The sequence below is a fragment of the Octopus bimaculoides genome, chromosome 20, assembly GCF_001194135.2.
Source record: "Octopus bimaculoides isolate UCB-OBI-ISO-001 chromosome 20, ASM119413v2, whole genome shotgun sequence".
NCBI lineage: Eukaryota > Metazoa > Mollusca > Cephalopoda > Octopoda > Octopodidae > Octopus > Octopus bimaculoides.
Genome location: NC_069000.1, coordinates 9,720,587 through 9,741,148, shown reverse-complemented (window position 1 = coordinate 9,741,148; position 20,562 = coordinate 9,720,587). Strand labels below are relative to the sequence as shown.

Here is a 20,562-nt window from a genome sequence, read left to right as displayed (position 1 = left end):
AGGAGGTTTGGAATAATCTGAGGACTTAGAGGGGGCTGATGGTGGGGGTGGTGCAATATGTGCAGAAGGTGGTGGTTGTGAGGGACTAACTGGTTGATCCATGGATGCTGGACGCTGTGGTGGGGTCTTCGGGGGAAGGCCCCTCATTTTGTAGTAACTTTCAACTTGACGAGGTACTTCAGCCAAAACATGACGTGCAAGTTCAATACTACTTGCCTGCAATTTAAAAAAGGAAAAGAAAAAGAAGCAATTAAGTCATTAATTCAAAGCAAAAACCACATCTACATATATACATACATACATATATAAATACAAACACACACACACACACATAGATATAATATAAATCTGCAGATAGACATTGCAGTCTGAGGACATGTACCAAGAGTGATAAAAATCAAACATCCAGTCAACATCATAGTGTTTGGAGTGATCACTAGTGATGGTGACGTTATGCCTCCATTCATCTTTCCACACGGCCTCAGACCCAACATGGAGGCCTACATCAAGTACTTAGAGGAGGTAGTGCTGCCCTGGGTCAAGAGGGTGGCTGCTGGAAGAACCTATGTTTGGTAGTAGGACTCTGCACCATGCCACACAAGCAGGAAAACATAGTTATGGCTGTCAGACAATTTCTGTGACCACATCACCCCTAAAATATGGCCACCGAACTCTCCAGACTGCAACCCACTTGATTATTATGTGTGGGGAGCAGTTTAACGACAGACCAACAAAAGTCTTTGCAACACCAAAGATGAGCTGAAAGCAAGGATTATGGCAGCATTCACCAACTTAAACAAGGGGACCATCCAGAAGAGTTGCAGGAGATTCTGAAGTCGTCTGCATAGAGAAGTACCTGTCACCGAAAGTGGATGATACCCATGGAAGAGAGATACCCAGGAAGACATGGGATGAAGTGATAAGGATCGATGTTGGGCCTCATGGAGGAAATGACAACGGATCAAGATGTCTGGTGATATGAGGTTCTTGAGAAGACCTGCCCATGTTAGCGAAAGTGAGTTCTAGAGATGCTGTGTGCCCCACCCATATTTAACAAGAAAACTTCACACACACCCTACCACAACAAACCAAACTACATCTCTATATCTCTCCTCTTCCTCGTATTTCTGCTTCATGCACTATGCTTACCTCCCACTTTCCAATCCTGTCCTCTTCGCTTTGTCTTACAGTATCATGTCACTGCTATCTGCTAGCCCCCGACCTGTGTGTTCCACCCACACATAACAAGAAAACTTTTCACACACTCTACATCAACAAATCAATCTACATCCCTACACCTCTTCTCTTTCTCACATTATATTGGAATATATATATATCATCATCATCATCATCGTTTAACATCCGTCTTCCATGCATGTATGGGTAGGATGGTTGATAGGAGCCAGCCAGGTAGAAGACTACCCCAGGCTACTGTGTTTGTTTTGGCAGGATTTTTATGACTGGATGCCCTTCCTAGCACCAACCACTCTACAGAATGGACTCAATGCTTTTTACATGGCACTACCACAGACAGGCAAGGTTAGTTTTGGCATGATTCATACAGCTGAATGCCCTTCCAAATGCCAATCCCTTTGCACAGTGGTGGTCTTTGTCAGCAATTAAACAGTTCAAAAGCAGAATGAATTAGTTTGTCTTGAGGAAGAAGAAAAGTCTAACATTTTTGGTAGAACTCTTCTCTAGAGAGTGATACCTTCTGATGGTACTGAACAGATGGATTGGAAGCGAAGAGACAAAGGGCAAGAGACCTTAAACTAGAATGAACTAAACTGCAAGATAAGGAATACTGACTTGGATGCAAAACATATTACAATAATCAATAGTATACATACATCTGTACCATCAGATTCATAGCTGGATCTCTAGGGAGAGAGAGAGAAATATGGAAGATTAAGTCAGCTTGGGAATAGCTCGGGTTTTTTTCAATTTCATTATATTATTATATCGCTGACTAAAAACTTTAACAACTTCCTAATAAGTAACAAAAAAAAAAGAGAAGTAAAATCAAATATGCATATTCTATACATCTTTTCCCTTATTTCTTAATATCAAATTAAAATTTCTAATCCCACCAAATATTATGAAGAAATGATTATCTGCCTTGTAATGCCCGTTCTCTAGGGTGCAGCATATCTATAGCGAAATGCTGACTGTATGATGCTTGTGTATGAACAGCTATGCTACACAGCAGTGAAATATGGGCAGTGACAGTTGGGGATATGCGTAGGCTTGAAAGAAATGAAGCTAGTGTGCTTCGATGGATGTGCAATGTTAGTGTGCATGTACAACAGAGTGGAAGCATCTTGAGAGAAAAGTTGGGCATAAGAGGCATCAGATGTGGTGTGCAAGGGAGACGACTGTGCTGGTATGTGATGGTCATGGATGAGGACAGCTGTGTAAAGAAGTGCCAATCTCTAACTGTGGTAAGAACCATGGTAGAGGTAGACCCAGGAAGACATGGGACAAGGTGGTGGAGTATGTTCTTCAAACTTTGGGCCTCACAGAGGCAATGATTAGTGACCAAGACCTTTGGCAATAGGCCTGTTTAACCAAGGCTAGCCTGGGGCCAAACAACAACAACCCTAGTTCAAGTATGCCCAGCATAAGTTAGTGTTTTAATGATGCCAGCCAAGGAACATTACTGTGCAGTAAAGAAAACAAAAAAAAATAAAGAAAAATAGACCCGCCCCTATCAAAATTCCTTGTCTTGCGAGTTACTTGGTGACCCTGCCAGTGTTAGTGTCACATAAAAAAGCATCCAGTCCACACTGTAAAGTGGTTGGCATTTGGAAGGGCATCCAGCTGTAAAAAAGAGGCCAAAACTAACCTTGCCTGTGCTGGTGCCACGTAAAAAGCACTGAGTCCACCCTGCAGGGTGGTTGGTGTTAAGAAAGGTATCCAGCCAAAAAACCCTGTCAAAACAGACACAGGAGCCTGGGGTAGTCTTCTACCTGGCCAGCTCCTGTCCACCATCCTACCCATGCATGCATGGAAGATGAATGTTAAGCAATGATGACGATGACATGTATTTAATGGTTGAATGATTTTGATACAATAATGATTAAACATGCAAGCACGAACTACTCAACAATTCATTTACATCTCAAAGAATGCAGAATTAGCACATCCAAAATAATAATACATGACGCAAACACTGGAATACACACACACACACACAAAATATATATGTATGTATGTAAATATCAGGTTAAAAAACCCTTGAATAGAAAAAGTTGAAGGCTGTCTGTAGGACACAAACCCGCATCTTTAAACCATTATCATTCAGATTACTCAGTCAACTGTAATACTTATTTATTCACATTGTTTTGAATTAATTACGAGATGGTATCAAAAAGCTCCCAGACTAGTTCTGTAGCATACCAACAGATGGCAGCACACAGTTGTGTGTGCAGTGAGAGCTGGCAGCGGCTATCATAAGGCAGTGTGCTTATTTCACACTTTGTGTAGTAACTAACTACAACGCTTTAATGTTATAATTCATAATCGAACAAAAATATCATCTGAGATGATTTAAATGAATAAATAAAGATTTATTTACCCGATAAAATTCCCGGAAAGGCACAAATTGGACAATATCTCTCTTTGCAACATTTCCATTTGGGGCCCGCAGCAAACAGTTATCAGAATCAAGGATTTCCATGTCAGTAAAATCAGCATCGCCAACACCAACAATGATCAAAGACATCGGCAAGGTAGATGCGTACACGATCGCTGATTTGGTATCACTCATGTCAGACAAAACTCCATCAGTCAACATCAAAAGAATAAAGTAGGACTGAAAGTAAACATTTAGACAATATTAATAATAATAATCTCCTAACATGAGTTATTGTTATTATAATTTTGAAATTTTAGAAATTTTCTTGTTATGAAACTTCCTTACAGATGAAAAAATCTTTTAATATTTATAAATGGAAAGGTGGCAAGCTAGCTGAATTGTTTGCACACTGGGCAAAATTCTTAGTAGCATTTCATCTGACATTACGTTCTGAGTTCAAATTCTACTGAGGTCAACTTTGAGTTTCATCCTTGCAGAGTGAATAAAATAAGTAGCAGTTGAGCACTGAGGTTGATATAATCAACTCGACCACTCCTCAAAATTGCTGGCCTTCTGCCAAAATTTGAAGCCAATGTTTATATATAGGAGCAGGCATGACTGTGGGGTTAAGAAGTTTGTTTATCAACCATGTGGTTCTGGGTTCAGTCCCATTGCATATTACCTTGAGCAAATGTTTCTGTTATAACTCCAGGCAGACCAAAGCCTTTAGAGTGGATTTGGTAAACAGAAACTGAAATGTGATAAAAACATCAACACTGCCATTATACAAATAAAGTGATTCATTTTTATATACTATACTATACTGGCACTCCATGGGTTACGAAGACAAGGGTTCCAGTTGATCCGATCAATGGAACAGCCTGCTTGTGAAATTAACATGCAAGTAGCTGAGTACTCCACAGACACATGTACCCTTAATGTAGTTAACAGGGAGAATCAGTGTGTCACAGTGTAACAAGGCTGGCCCTTTGAAATATAGGTACTACTCATTTTTGCCAGCTGAGTTGACTGGAGCAATGTGAAATAAAGTGTCTTGTTCAAGGATGCAACACGTTGCCAGGAATTGAACTCATGACCATACAATTGTGAGCCGAATACCCTAACCACAAAGCCATATGCCTTCACATTTTTTATCACTGCTGTTATTATACAAATAGTAGGTATGTAACAACTTATTGCTGATTCTGTTATCTATAAAAGTGGCTCTACAAACAAACAAGGGAACTGCTAAGCAGTCTGTTGATCTGCCAGAAATAGGATCTGTTGATCTGCCAGAAATAGGATCTGTTGATCTGCCAGAAATAGGAAACATTGAAAAGAAAGAAACATTAAATAATGTGGTCTTGAGTGCACTGTGACAGGAAAAAAATAGATGGGATAGTCACAGGTGGAATGACATTGGTACAGATGCACTCAATTGGTGGTGCTGTGAGACTAAGCAACGGCAACAGCAACGTCAGCAAATGTTGCTTTAGATTAGTTTCATGTAAATGCATTGTTAGAGCAGGATGAGATTATCTCTGCTTCCGTTCACGTTGATAGAGTTACAGAATGATTGACTTACAGCGGCTCCTTGGGATGACTCTGCTTGCTGTGCAGCATGTGCAAAGCGGGCTGTGTGATAAATAATAGGGGAGGCATTGGTTGGTCCGTAAAGTTGAACTTGATGGAGACATGATTGGTATGCAGCCAGGACACCGTCAATGCCTGGTGGGAGAGAGAGAGAGAGAGAGAGTGAGGGGGAGATGGAGAGAGAGTGAGAGTGAGAGTGAGAGTGAGAGAGTGAGAGTGAGAGAGAGTGAGAGTGAGAGAAAGAGTGAGAGTGAGAGAGAGAAAAGGGAAGTTTTAAAATAAAATAACATTTTATAAATTTACCAAACCACAAGGTGACTCATAGATTAGAACATTTTCAAAAATATAGTTTTCAAAAAATATCAACATCATCATCATCATCATCATCATTGTTCTTTTATTTGTTTCAGTTATTTGACTGTGGTCATGCTGGAGCACCACCTTAAGGAGTTTTACTCAGACAAATTGACCCCCAGGATTTATTCTTTGTAAACCTAGTACTTATTCTATCGGTCTCTTTTGCCGAACTGCCAACATCGGTTGTAACACACCAACATCGGTTGTCAAGTGATGGTGCGGAGACAAACACAGACACACAAACATATACATATACAGGGTGTGACGGGCAAATTATCGCCATTTCATATTTTTAATTTTGTGCATGAGCATTGCTTGTTTTTTATTTTGTCGACTACACAGTATAGTAGGGTCAGTTGGGCACCGTCTGTGAGAAAAACAGCACCATGATGCAGTTCACTCTGCCAGAAATTTGGAAATAACATGCTGTATTATTTAGCATTTACACCGGAACATTTCAGAGTGTTTGGGTGTCAATCTGAAGACAGTGCATATGATAGAAATCAAACATCCTGTCAACATTGGGGTGCTTGGAGTGATCACAAGTGATGGCCATGTTATGTCTCCATTCATCTTACCACATGGCCTCAGACTCAATATGGAGGCCCATATCAAGTGCTTGAAGGAGGTAGGGCTGCCCTGGGTCAAAAGGTTGGCTGCTGGAAGACCTTATGCCCAGTAACAGGATTCTGAACATAACACCTATCATCATCATCATTGTTTAACATCCATCTTCCATGAGTAGGATGGTTGACAGGAGTTGACCAGGTAGAAAACTATCCCAGGCTACTGTGTCTGTTTTGGCAGGGTTTTTATGGCCGGATGCCCTGCCTAACACCAACCACTCGGCAGAGTGGACTTGGTACTTTTTATGTGGCACTAGCACAGATGAGGTTAGTTTTGGCATGATTTTTATAGCTGGATGCCCTTCCAAATGCCAACCACTTTACAGTGTGGACTGGATGCTTTTTACAGGGAACCATCATTGGCAGGGTCACCAAGTAACTAACATGACAAGGAATTTTAAGAGGAGCAGGGGCATTTGAGGAGGGAACTTGTGTCAGCCAATAAAAGGTTAAAGTTTATATATGTACACATGCAGCCAATTGATTACAAAGCTATCAATGTAGCTTTGACATACTGTAAGGATCTATTTTTAAGTTACAGTTGAGATAGCTTACCTGCACAGTGAGGATTTTGCATATTAAAATTCAAAGGAAATTCGTGAGAGACCTGCATCACAGGTGGAATCCTCGCCCCAAATCCAAAAGCAGGAAATAATTTGTCACTAAAAAGAACAATTTAGGAATATGTATAAGTAAATTTGCACCATTGAAGAGGTGTGTTAGCCATTTAAAAACATACATAAACAATCATATTCACTGAGCCTTAGACCCCATGGTTGCAAAGCAAGTTTCTTAACCACAGAACCATGCCTGTGCTTATAAGTTAGAATTTTTGAACAGAAACTCATAGAATAAGCACTAAACTTTAAACAAAAATAATAACAGGTACTGGGGTTAATTCCTTTTACTAAAAACCCCTTCAAGGTTGTGTGCCAGTATGGCTACAGTCCAATGACTGAAACGAATACAAAAAAAGGTACAAGGTGGCCATGGTAGAGTTTTGTCATCAAAACTTCACTCAAATTAAAATTTAAACCAAGTCATCATCATCGCTGTCATCGTTTCGACATTCACTTTTGCAATGCTTGTATGGGGTCACACAAAATATGTTGAGGCAGATTTTCTACAGCTGGATGCCCCTCCGGCCACCAACCTTCACCTATTTAAAAACAAAGTAATATTTTCCCCAGACCTTCAATCATGAACAGCATATTGGCCAGGCTTGTTTTCAAAGAACATCGTGAACAAACAATGCCAAATGTATGTAGGTCATATACAATTGACACATGGCATCGAGACAAGGAGATGCATGCACACACACACACACACACACACACACACAAACATGATGGTCTTCTTTCAACTTTTGCCATTCAAATCCACTCACAAGGTTCCATTAACAGAATTGAATAGTCTTAACAAAATACAAAGCCAATTTTTTTTAGATGAACTGTCACAGAAGCAAATTTTAAATTCACTCAAGAAAACAAAGACAATGTTAGCTGGATTTGAACTCAGAACAATGAAATAATAAACAAAATAGAAAAAAAGTATTCAGTACTACTATCAAGGCTTTCTGATTACCCCAGAAACAATATACAAATTATTTCAGTTTTTCAAATAGTTTTAGCAGGGAAAGATACAGATGTCTATTGGTGGACAAGCTTGATATGCAGAAAAGGAGTTGGTATACAGTCTACAAAAAGAGGTTTGTAGGAACTCTGTACAATACACAAAAGGGGTTGATAAGAGCTCTATACAATAAAGAAAAGTGGTTGGTAGGAAAGCTATACAACGTAGAAAAGGGGTTGGTAGGAATGTCAAACAGTATAGAAAAGTAGTAGGTAGGAATACTATACAAGACAGAAAAGGGGTTAGTGGGAGCTCTAAGCAATAACGAAAAGTGGTTGGTAAAAACACTATACACTACATGAAAAAGGTTGGTAGGAAAGCTAAACAATGTACTCAGTGTGAAATCATCATCATCATGGTGATGATGATGATGCAAGAATCCGAAGTGTCCATATAAGCAGTGGAGGCATGTATGCTGTGAAAGATAGTCAAAGAAATCAAGACCAGATTTATTCTTTGTAAGCCTAGTAATTATTCTATCAGTGCGTTTTGCCGAACGGCTAAGTTACGGGAACATAAACACAGCATGAAAAAACAGATGTAAAATGGTACTTACGAGTCATAGTCCTGACAAATGTTGCCCACAGCTCGAATAGCCTGCATATAGTGGTTTGGTCGATAGGGATCTAAGTAATGCAAAGAGGACGGCTTCCTGGGGTCTCCATTGGAACCTGTAAAGTCTATGGCAACCTAAATAAAGCAAACAAGATAGTTAATATATACATGTGTGCATGTGTGTGTATGTGTGTGAGGGAGTAAGAGAGAGAGAGGGAGGGAGCGGATGTACATTTGCTAATAAATACAAACAGGTAAATAGAACTTAAAATAGAAACAATAATATAGCCACATAATAACTTACCGTGAAATTGATCTGCATGCCACCAAAGACATATTCAAGAAATGTATGAAGTTCTGTAACCTGGAAAATTGAATTTTTTTTTAAAAGAAATGAAAGACATAAATATGTAAATAAATTAATTTTTAATATGATTAATTAGAATAATTAATACATAAAGTAAAAAGATAAATAAACATCCTGTCATTCAATATTTACTTTTTATTTGTGTCTTTTGTTAGATTTCTTGTTTGCAATGCATCAACCAGTTCACTAAAAACCTGTTTCAAAATTAATGGCTTTTCAAATTTCTTAAAGTACTGCAACGAAGATGCATTTTACTGCACCATTCATGATAATTCAGAACCAACAAGATTAGGGAGAGGATTATCTTTTTGCCTTCTCTTCATTGTCCAATGGAGAGAAGCAGAAAGAACAGCTCAGGGTTGAGAACAATAGAGAAAATCAATTGATGGCCTATGCTCCATAGGAAGTTGAAGGGCTTAAGTATTGTTTATAAAATAAACAATAATGATTTCAAATTTTGGCACAAGGCCAGCAACTTCAGGGAAGAAGGCAAGTTGATTACATCAATCCCAGTGCTCAACTGGTACTTATTTTATTGGCCCAAAAAGGATGAAAAGCAAAGATGGCCTCAAAGGGATTTTAACTCAGAACATAAAGACGGATGAAATGCCACTAAGCATTTTGCCAGGTGTTCTAATGATTCTGCAAGCTCACCACCTTTATTTTTGTTTTGTAAGGAATAATGTCATTAATTAAGGGTTTTCAATGGGCCTCTCACTGCATTTCCAGTAGCAAGAGTAAGAAGAGAGTGTCTATGTAAATAGGGCAGAATATATACCACAAGGTATTTTGTTCAAAGCTCCAGTTTATCAGTTTCTTGCCAATGTGTATATTCGTTTTTTTGTTTTGTTTGTTTGTTAACTTAATTCAGAGGAAGAAGTTTGGTGCAGTGTTGAGAGTAAACCAAATACTTTAAATTAATCTCAAATCTGATCTTACAAGGCCTTGTTTTATGAGATTAAATAATATAATTTGAATGGCATCCCTTTACAGCTTTTACATTTAAAAAATAAGAATTACCTTAATTGATCTGAGAACGAGTCTTCCAGAATCTCTGTAACCTTTCTTCTTTTTGGCTTTCTTTTCATTTATTAAAGGCCAGACAATCTTGAAATATAAAAGCAGACAAAAAAATCATAGCATTTTCTGAGCTCTAAGATTCTGACAGCAGCACACTGTAATAGTAGTTACTTCATATGTACATATATATATATTCACTGTGAATATTGTTGTGTAACAATTTCTATATATGATGGCAGTCAATCTTCCGATGGAACCAAGGAAACTACATTACCAGTGGTGCTTTCAAACTGTTGATACTCCAGGCAAAAGTACCAATGTTTTTAAATGAGGTGGCTCAGAATGCACAGAGCCAGAAAAGATACTGCATGGACATGTCCATTAGTGGGTGACAATCTGTGCATTTCTGATCATGAGCAGGAGTAGTGGGGGAGCATCATAGCCATGTATTCAGAGGGATTCTTTGGGGTAAAATTTGAAGGAAATATTAGCTGATTTTTCATACTTTCTAGAGGTAAACAAATAGGAAATAACAGTTGCTACTCAAGGACAAAAATCGTGTTACACAGTGTAATTAAATAGAATACAGGTACCTGTACATAAGTGTAAATTAGTAAGGGTTATAAGAAGTTCCGGACCATAAGAGTCTGGAAAGTAGTTGTTGTACCTATAAATGTAAAACCTCTCTCTCTCTATCTCTCTCAGCAAAATCTGTCATCCCATATCAGTCAAACTGGTAGGCTCAGAAACAAACTAACAAACTTACTGCTTTCTGTGTTGCACCCATCATGGTTTCTATGGTAGTACACGTGGAGCCTATAAAGTCCTTGCTGCCATCATTATTCCAGTCATAACAGTCAATCTGTGAATCAAAACAATAAGAATATACATCATCAAACCTTACATCACACACTTGATACATCAATAGCTTTCCTCTATCCCAATATATTAGGATAGAGGAATGTTGCATAACCTTTGTAAGCCAAAGGATTATTCATATTGTGTTGTTTATTCCCAGTTCCCTGTGTCCAGATTGTTTGCCATTTGATAGACTGGGAGGTTGTTATACATCGGTAAGAAATGAAAAAGAAGGCCATAGAAAACTCTGCTACAACTTAGTCTTGCTTGACTCATACAAGCATGGAAGAGTAGACATTTAAATGGCAAGAAATACCTACCTTAAGTGTTTTACTATGGTCTCCTTGACATAAAGTGTGCATAGGTTTTTCAAAAGCCTGCCATCTTGGGTTTAAATTGTTCTTAATTACCTGCAATAAAAATAGGAGCTTTAGGAACTTTCTAAGTTCAATCCCATGATCATACATGACCAAAGGAGGTCTCTCTTTCTCTCTCCTTTATATATATATAGGAATAAAGAGATGACACTGGAAAAAACAAAGGTTGTGTAATGAATTTTATTAGCTTACAAGTGTTTCTGTTATAAGATGTAGCAGACACTTAACTGAGTACCACGACAATATCCTATAACTTCATCAGAGCCTTGAATATGAAGTGCACTTTATTTGGGAGCTTAAGCAAAATATTTGAATATATATATACATATATACATACACACATAGATATGTATATATATTCACAAATATACATGTACATACATATAAAACTGTCAAAGTAGGGGAAAAAATCCTCTTACAGAAAGGGCCATACCAGGGGAAGAGATGGAAGCTACCAGGTTATCTGCATCTTGAAACACAGGAAGATGAGATTGCAGATAACATAGGCAGAGGTGGGATACAAACAATCATGATCTCTGTTGTTTTCTTCAGCATAGAATCAATAAAAATGGAAAAGAAGCAAACCAATTTTACATTAGACAATATGAAAGTGTGTGAACCTCACCTCAGTTCTGTGAATAAGTTCCCAATTGTCCCTGTAAGCTCGGAATATTTCAAGAAATGGATCAGATTTTCCAAAGAAATCCTGTAAATTAATAAACCAAACCAAATGTCAAAGCAAAAGAAACAAAGATAACAATCAAAAATGGTTTAAAATCATCAAAATCATCAAAATGATTCAATGTAAATTTATTCTAATTAATCATATTAAAAATTAACTAGATTTCAGGGTCAACAATTTTAATGGAGATGGTGAACTGCGAAGAGAGTAGTTGTTCTAGTAAAGACTATGGTCAGAGTGAAAGGACAGGAGGAGGAGGGGAATTAAGAGGGAAGATGGAGGAGAGAAGGAGGAAAAGGTGGATGTAGCAGGGGAAAAGAAGGGAGGAGAAAGAGGGGGTGAGTGTAGCAAGGAAGGAGGAGGGAAAGAGAAGGGGTAAGAGGAGGGAAAGAGAAGGGGTAGGAGGAGGGAAGGAAGGGAGAAGGGAGAGGAGGGAAGGAAGGGAGAAGGGAAAGAAGGGTTGAGAGGAGGAGGAGGGGAAGAAGGGTTGAGAGGAGGAGGAGGGGAAGAAGGAAGAAGGGGAATTGGACCCACTTACCTTTTTATCAAGATCTTCAGCAGCAAATAGAAGTTGTACCAATTCCTTAGCATTTGAAATTTCATCAGCAGTTATCTAAGATACAAAGCAAAGAGAGAGAGAGAGAGAGAGTTAATTAGTTAGTGATAGAAGAGAGGTTAGAGTAGAAAAGAGAAGGAAGAAGTAAAACTAGAACAGATAATGAGAGAGGTGAGAAAAACAAAGGAGAAAAGAAAGAGCAAGTCAGATATAAGTGGGAGAAATAACAACAACAACATCAACGAAGGGCTGCAAAATGGAGTACAGTAATCCATTGCCCTATCACAGTTCACCTAAGCTTACATCAATTGCTCTGTGGTGTTGTTTTGCATTTATAATAAAATAAATATATACAAATTATTAGAAAAATGAAAAAAAAATATACAGTCGGCGCAGGAGTGGCTGTGTGGTAAGTAGCTTGCTTACCAACCACATGGTTCCAGGTTCAGTCCCACTGCATGGCACCTTGGGCATGTGTCTTCTACTATAGCCTCGGGCCGACCAATACCTTGTGAGTGGATTTGGTAGACAGAAACTGAAAGAAGCCCATTGTGTGTGTGTGTGTGTGTGTGTGTGTTTTAGTGTCTGTGTTTGTCCCCCCCCACCACCCACCCAACATCGCTTAAAAACCGACGCTGGTGTGTTTACATCCCCATGACTTAGCAGTTCGGTAAAAGAGACAAATAGAATAAGAACTAGGTTTATAGCAGCACCATCTCAGATGTGGGAGCAATAATCCATTGTGGGCCTTGCTTGAACTTTGTAGAACATCAACAGAGATAGGGCAGCCTTTGAGATGTGGTCCTAGCTATGTTAAGAATTTGACCAGGAATGACGCACAGTGACAGTGAAGCCAAGAATTAGGAGCAACTTAGGCTTGGAGATGGTGTTTTCTTGATATAACCAGTGATTGAGCTTCTATGCTATTAAAAGAGGCAAGACTGGCATGGTTCTTCTGAATGATGTTCTCAAGATTTTCGTTTACGGAATCAATGCCGGTTTTGGCATGTGGTGTCTAGATAGCATGTGGATAACGTATGGTTGGGAAAAGCTAGAGAGGAATAAAAGGCTATCATCTGTCAAAGAATAGGCATTTGCAAAAACAAAAGATGCATACATTTTTGCTACAAAATTACAGGTATCTATTTCTTTAGTGTTTCTCTTTACAAGAAGGATTAAAGAATGTTCTAAATATTCCAAAATACTTACAGTTATAGTACTTTTAGTTGGAGTTGGAGAACCATTTATTAAGAGATGTTTTGTGAATGGACTACAAGATACAATCTGTAGCAAAGAAAATAACAAAAAAGAGAAAACATAAATGAGCAAAAAGTTGTGAATTGGAAGAATTACTAAGACGAAGGAAAATTTATTAACAATATTTAGTTTTGGCCCTTTATGATTTAAATATAAATCTTACTGAGATTAACTTTACCTTTTATTCTTCGAGGGTTCATTGAAGGTACCAGTTAAGTACTAAAGTTGATTTGTCGTCTTATAGTGCACCCAGTACAGCTGTGATTGTAGTTCAGTACAAGCAAATACCATTCTTCATCTACTTCACAGCCACAGAGAAGTGTGGTGAGAACTATGGTCGAGTACACCTTGGTCTTTGTCTCTTGAGTGATGCCCTCCATATTCCACACATTCTTATGGAGTCTGCTGAATGAGACACTGACATTGACAAGTCTGGAATTCACTGGAACTGTCAATGATGACAGTTCAAGAGGATATGCTTCTCTGGCAGGTGAACCTGTCCACTACAGTCAATCACTACCTGTTGATGAATATCTTAGATTCAATGTATGCATTACATTGGTCTTCTTTAAACAAATTGTCGGGTCAAAATTATTACAGGTTTTAGAAAACTTGTTAGCATTGTATTGCATACCAGCTTCTGCAGCAATGTTGAGGCACAGTCAATGGCAAACAAAACGTCGCAGGCACAGCCATTGACGATCAAGATATCGTTAAGATTATCTGATTTTATGAGTACAACGATTCATAAGGCCAACTGCCCAGTTTCCATGGCACATAAGTAACCAAAATTACATTTGCCCTGAATGGATTACAGGGATCAAAAGCTACAATTTTTGAAAGGAGAAGACAAGCCAATTATACCAACCCCAGTACTTGATTGGTACTTTATTTTATTGATCCTCAAGAGATGAAAGGCAAAGTTGACCTCGGCAGTATTTGATCTCAGAACATAAAGAGCCAAAAGAAAAGCTGCGAATTACTTTGTCTCACGTGCTAATTATTTTCCCAGCTTGTCACCTTGGTCAATACAGAAATACATACCAAGCAAATAAAATATATAAAGAACTCAGTTAAACCTTTAGCATTCAAACCGGCCATATCTGGCCAAACTATTCTACTTGTTTTATGTTCAAACTAGCCAGATCTGGCCACTCACACCTACTCTACTATGTCATTCTAAAAAATAAATGTTCACATCATCAAAATCTCAAAGCTACAAGATAATGTTTGATTTATTCAAAACAAAGTGAATAAATACGTATTATATTTGATAGAAAAATCTGAATGCTAAAGGGTTAAAGAACAATTTGAAATCATACAAGCAGAGTGAGCATAACAAAGTAGATTTAGTGAGAAGCAAAAGGACTTACCTGGCCCAGGGTACATTCCATCTCTCCCAAAAAGTCATCATCTGACAACGTGTTAGTCAGGTTATCAATGTCATAGACAGCAACCTTAATCTTTTGAACTTCCTCAAAATAATATTTTGTTTCGATTGATTTTCCAAATACTGGGTGAAGAGAGTTTTTCACTTCCTCTGTCCTGCCCAACTGTGAATGAAATTACAATAATAATGATGATGACAATGATAATTTCAAATTTTTGGCACAAGGCCAGCAATTTCAGGGAAGTGGGTAAGCTGATTACATCAAACCCCAACAAGGTTCAACTGGTACTTATTTTATCAATCCCAAAACGATGAAAAGCAAAGTCGACCTCAGCAGAATTTGAACTCAGAATGTAAAATTGGAAGAAATGCTGCTATGCATTTTTCTTGGCACAATAATGATTCTGCCAACTCTCAATAATAATAATAATAATAATAATAATAATAATAATGGTTTCAAATTTTTTCACAAAAGCAGAAATTTTGGGGAGGAGATGAGTCAATTAAATCGACCCCAGTACACAACTGGTACTTAATTTATCGACCCCCCCAAAGGATGAAAGGCAAAATTGACCTCAGTGGAAATTGAACTCAGTACGTAGCCTTAATAATAATAATAATAATAATAATAATAATAATAATGATAATAATAATAACAACAACAATAATTCTTTCTAATTCAGTCACAAGACCAGCAAATTTTAGGGAAAGTGGGTGAGGTCAATTACTCAAATCCCAGAACATACAGTCATAAGAAATGCTGCAAACAATTTTACCAGCTTGCTACCTTGAAGAGGAGGAGGAGAAAATAATGGGGAGCAGTGGTTGTGATGATGATGATGATGACGATGATATGATAAATGAATGAATGAATGAGGAAGAATATGATTTCAAAGCAAATTGCTAGTTACCTCCATCCATCTTCCACCTTGGAAGAGATAGACAACAGCAAGAGGGTCTGACAAGGAGATAATATCTTTGTTGAGGAGGTTCTTACATCGGATCCTCAACTCAACTGTTGAGACACATTCATTTGATGTGACGGCAGTGACCGGATTATAAGGTGCATACAGTGACATCTGGAATAGAGCGAAAACAGTTTAATTACTATATAACGAGGAGATGTGGATTGATAAAGCAGAACTGAATTAAAAAGTATTGAGTATGTTACCTGATAACGGCTGGTAAAGCATTCAACAACCTCCTTAACCCTTTTGCATTTAAACTGACCATATCTGGTCCAAATATTCTACCTGCCTTATGTTCAAACCTACCAGATCTAGCCTCTCGCACCTACCCTACAATGTCATTCTAAAAATAAGCAATCACATCATTGAAATCTCAAAACTACAAGATAATAAAGGAATGAAAGACAGGGGGATGATGGGTGGGGGTAGGTAGGTAAAGGATTGTAAAAGTTTGGGGAGAGTAAGATGATGATGATGATGATGATGGTGGTGGAGTGGTCAGAGATATATAGGGTTGACTATAGTGAGGGGAGAATAAAGGAGAAGGTTGGCTGATTGTAGATATGAGGCAGCGGCATGAGACAATGAGGTATAACTGTCAATAGGAAGTGCTGAAGGGAAAGGGAGTAATGACTGACAGCACAGAAAGAATAATCAGTGGAAAATATTAGTGGGGAAGGGACACTGTTGAGAATGAGGGAGGAGGTTTTTAAGGCCCTTTATGGGTGCGTATATATTGTTGTGTGTGTAATGTAATAATGTCACTGTACTAAATGTTACGTATGCCGTGAGCATCTGAGTAGTCTGTTGTGTTAAATGTGCAACGTGGCTAGTTTGTAACATTAACCAGATGTTCTAAGTTCTAATTTTAGAGCAGATATCCTAGAGTAAAGCTGGAACAGCCATTGCTAAGTCACTTACCATAAATTGATGCAACGGATATCATCATCATTTAATGTCTGGTTTCCATGCTGCCATGGTATTTGCATAAAATGGCTGGTCCGTTAGGTTGCTCTGACATGTCTAAACAGTTGCCAGGGTTACTCAATTACAACAACAACAACAACAGAAACGATATCATGATATCAATGTGTGTGATATTTATTTTATCATCATTACATGCTCTATTAAGCTAAAAGCAACTAACTGCTTCTAACCAATGTGTATTCTCAACATTCTTCCAGTCCTTTGCGATTTTTTTTTTTTACTTTATGTTATTTTTCATTTTTCATTTTATCTAGTTTCAGCTCATGAGCTGTGGCCATGCTGGGGCACCGCCATTTATATCTATTTGTTATACAATTTCATTAAACTACATTCACCTTTAATGCACTTTGCTCCTTCAACTACTCCTCTTTTACCACCTTTAACATAACATAAATATGGATTTCAAATTTTGGCACAAGGCCAGCAATTTCAGAGGAAGGGTAGGTCAATAACGTTGTCCCCAGTGCTCAACAGGTACTTGTTTTATCGACCCTGAAAAAATGAAAGGCGAAGTCAGCCCTGGTGGAATTTGAACTCAGACTGAAGAAATGCCACTAAGCATTTTGCCTGGTGTGCTAACAATTCTGTCAGCTCCCCACCTTACATAACATAAATATTACCATTTATTTAGGAAACCAGAGAGTGCTCCTATACTGTTGCTCAGCTTGCTAGAAATAGCAGCCAAATCACTCATATATGATACCCAACAGTCTTCGGAAAAAGAAAGAAACATTGAACAAGTGCACATATGGCTGTATGCTTAAGAAGTTTGCTTTGCAACCACCTGGTCTCAGGTTCAACCCCACTGCGTGCCACTTTGGGCAAGTGCTTTCTATGATAGCCACATTCTGTAGAATCTTGTGCAACCAATTGAGGCACTTGGTGTTGCATTGATGTTTTTTTCCCTTTTTTTGTTTTTCTTTTGTAAAATAAATTCGTTTTCACAGAATTAATGTAAATTATAACAAACACAATGTATTTTGATAAAATAATTGTCTCTTTGTATTTATATGTACATAGACCTATTTGGATCTTTCTGAATTGACGGGCACCACTTTTCATTTATGTTTTATGTAGTGTTTTTGGTACCGAAACACTTTCAAACTTCGTATACTTGTATATTTTGGGTACTACTAAAGCAGAGTGGTCCCGAATGCGCACCCGCGCAGTCGCGTGTCCGTGCTAGCTAGTCGTGAGTGGTCGATCCTACAAAAAGTGCGCGCGCGCGTGCAAATGAATACATGTTTAGGGTTAGGGTTAGGATTAGGGTTAGGGATAGGGTTAGGGTTAGGAATAGGGTTAGAGTTAGGATCGACCACTCACGACTAGCTAGCGCGACCGCGCGTTCGGGACCACTCTGCTTTAGTAGTACCTATATTTTGTATTATAGAGCAGATAAAAATTTTTGCATTCGAAGTTATTTCATGTAAAAAAATTGTCGTATTTCGGTAATTTCAACCAATCACTGATGTCTATCTACAAAAATACGACAACTTTAACATGAAATAACTTGCAATGTAGAAATTTTTGTTTAGAAGGCTAAGAGAAAAAGATGTTTTATATGACACATTCTACCAGTATCCCAAGTTTGAAAGTGTTTCGTTAAGAAAACAAGTGCTGCCTGTCAATTCAAAAAGATCCACCTATTTTCTGTTGCTTTTTTTCCCCATTATTTTATTTCTTAATGATTATAGGTATTTACTTCCTAAACGTATGTATTGAATTATTTATTTATACAGTTTACTGAGAAACTTTGTATCTGTTGACTAATAGACTACACCTGATTGATCATACTAGAGACACATTCTTGTTATTACTGCGGTATTTTAGTTTAATTTGGTTGAGTTCACTATTTCATTGGGTAGCTTAATCCAAAAGACTGATACTTCTTAACGGAATAAACCCCCTCCGGTGTTTTTTACTGCCCTGATTTTTAAAGATCTGTCATTTCTTCGTAACTTTAGTGTGTACCAGAGTCTTGCTGGCTTGGCTACAGCTTAAATAGAGAATTGGCATTTTCACATGTATTAAGAATCCACCTCTTCTGAGAACCTTATTTTCTTGACACAGTTTTATAATGTAACTTAAGCTGCTGTTGTTTATTACTCTTCGCCAAGATTCACATATTCCTATAATATCTGGTTCTCATATTCCCTACGATTTGTTTCAAACTCGATTTATTTACAACGTTTTAGCACTTGTGTATCGTACTTATAACATATCAACTGTAATAGAACTTTCTCTCTCTCTCTCTCTCTTTCTCTCTATGCATGTGTGTCCGCGCGCGCGAATACATTGGCGCTTTTAATGTCTCATATGTATATCGAGACGAAAGAGACATTTTCGTTACAATTTATTATGACATAACATGTAAAACTCAGTGCGATCAAGGGGTACACGCGCACGCATACACAATAAACGTACATTAGTTCATATAGTGCTTATCTGTGAGGCAGCTGATGGTGGAGGTATGTTGGATTGTTGGTATGGTTGTTTTCGTGTATGTGGAATGGCATTATAACACATCCATTTGATATATATATATATATATATATATATATATATATATATATATATATATATATATATATATATATATATGGCAAGTGAAAACTCCAACATATACGCACATATCATGAGATTAAATGTGATCGAAATATCTTTGTCGGGGAAAGAATTTCGGTCTGCCAAATGGGTGTGCCAAGCTTTGGCAAAACCACAGAAGAAAAAAAAGCTACAAAACGGCATAGAAACTTTTTAAAATAAAAAAAAAGAAACGACCTATGTAAATGTACACATAAATATAATAGAGAGAAGACATCTAATACTTACTTTAGCTTTCCGTGACAAACTGGTTAAGTGCCCCAATTTTAGTGTTAATTTTGTTAGCGATGTTATTTTTCCTGTTGTTAACTATCCACCAACACCGTTTTATTTGCTAAAACTACAGCTTGTAATTTTTGTCTTATGCAGTTTCATTGCGTGTTAAATTCTAATTTTTGTTCTTCTTAAGTATTGTTTATTCGTTTTCTTTTTATGATTTTCCCCCAGCTTTAAGCTGAAGGTAGTGAAATGCAGAAGAAGGAATTAATCTTAAATGTCTCCAAGGCAAACTAATGAATTTATTCAGAAGGTACAATTTGGAAATGTTCACCGCCACACTTGACACTACAGCAACTTGTGTGTCATGGACGTGATCGAAGATAATTTGACACGACAGGTGAGTTTGACTGTCATTTTTGGCTTCACCTTTTTCTTTATGTTTATTGATATATGATATGTCTATGTCTTCGTTGAGTATTGAAGAATTAAATTAATATAAATATATCGAACGAAAATGACATGCCGAATGTAACAAACATGTTATTCGAGAGCAGACAGTGTGGCTTCTGTGTGGTCATTCAATCTGCTAGATATAATAGCCAGATCGTTCTTAAATTACGTCCATCCGTTTTAATGGAAGACGTTGGATTGTGTAGTTCTTGATATATAAAAGACATGAAATGACCATGTCAGGAACGCCGTTCGCCACGGGCCTGCTCGGTCAGAGCTGACCTGAGATTTCAAACTTGTTACTCTCAAAGATCGTTGTTACAAAGATTATATTTTGTAAAAAAAAAAATTTGGCATTTATGCGTTTAAGTTTGTATTCAATAAATCCTCTCTCTTTTTTCTTTTGATGCCCTTAAAAACAGCACTCTTTGAATTTTTGTTATGAACGTCTGAAGTTCAGAAGACAAAAAAAAAAAAAAAAAAAAAA

General features: G+C 37.6%; 2 protein-coding genes across 4 annotated transcripts in view; one reads left to right on the top strand and one right to left on the bottom strand.

The window, feature by feature from the left end:
• Positions 1-19,769, bottom strand: LOC106882976 (copine-3; the record flags this gene model as incomplete). Its single annotated transcript, XM_014933824.2, has 16 exons — positions 19,635-19,769; positions 15,759-15,926; positions 14,831-15,010; positions 13,410-13,484; positions 12,183-12,257; positions 11,588-11,668; positions 10,906-10,995; positions 10,494-10,589; positions 9,728-9,814; positions 8,645-8,704; positions 8,342-8,475; positions 6,709-6,815; positions 5,163-5,305; positions 3,578-3,814; positions 1,851-1,880; positions 1-216 (listed from the first exon to the last, which is right to left on the bottom strand). Coding segments are annotated over exons 2-16 (1,779 nt in total), but the record flags the coding sequence as incomplete, so codon positions are not given.
• An 81-nt stretch (positions 19,770-19,850) lies between these two features.
• The window catches only part of LOC106882984 (protein IMPACT), a 13,621-nt gene continuing 12,909 nt past the window's right edge, over positions 19,851-20,562 (top strand). For 2 of the 3 annotated variants that reach the window (XM_052975222.1, XM_014933833.2), the window contains exon 1: positions 19,851-20,022. In XM_052975222.1, coding sequence (XP_052831182.1) covers positions 19,990-20,022 — 33 coding nt within the window. In that variant the 5' untranslated portion in view covers positions 19,851-19,989. The remainder of the gene's footprint in view (positions 20,023-20,562) is intronic. The other variant, XM_014933834.2, reaches the window with a different exon arrangement.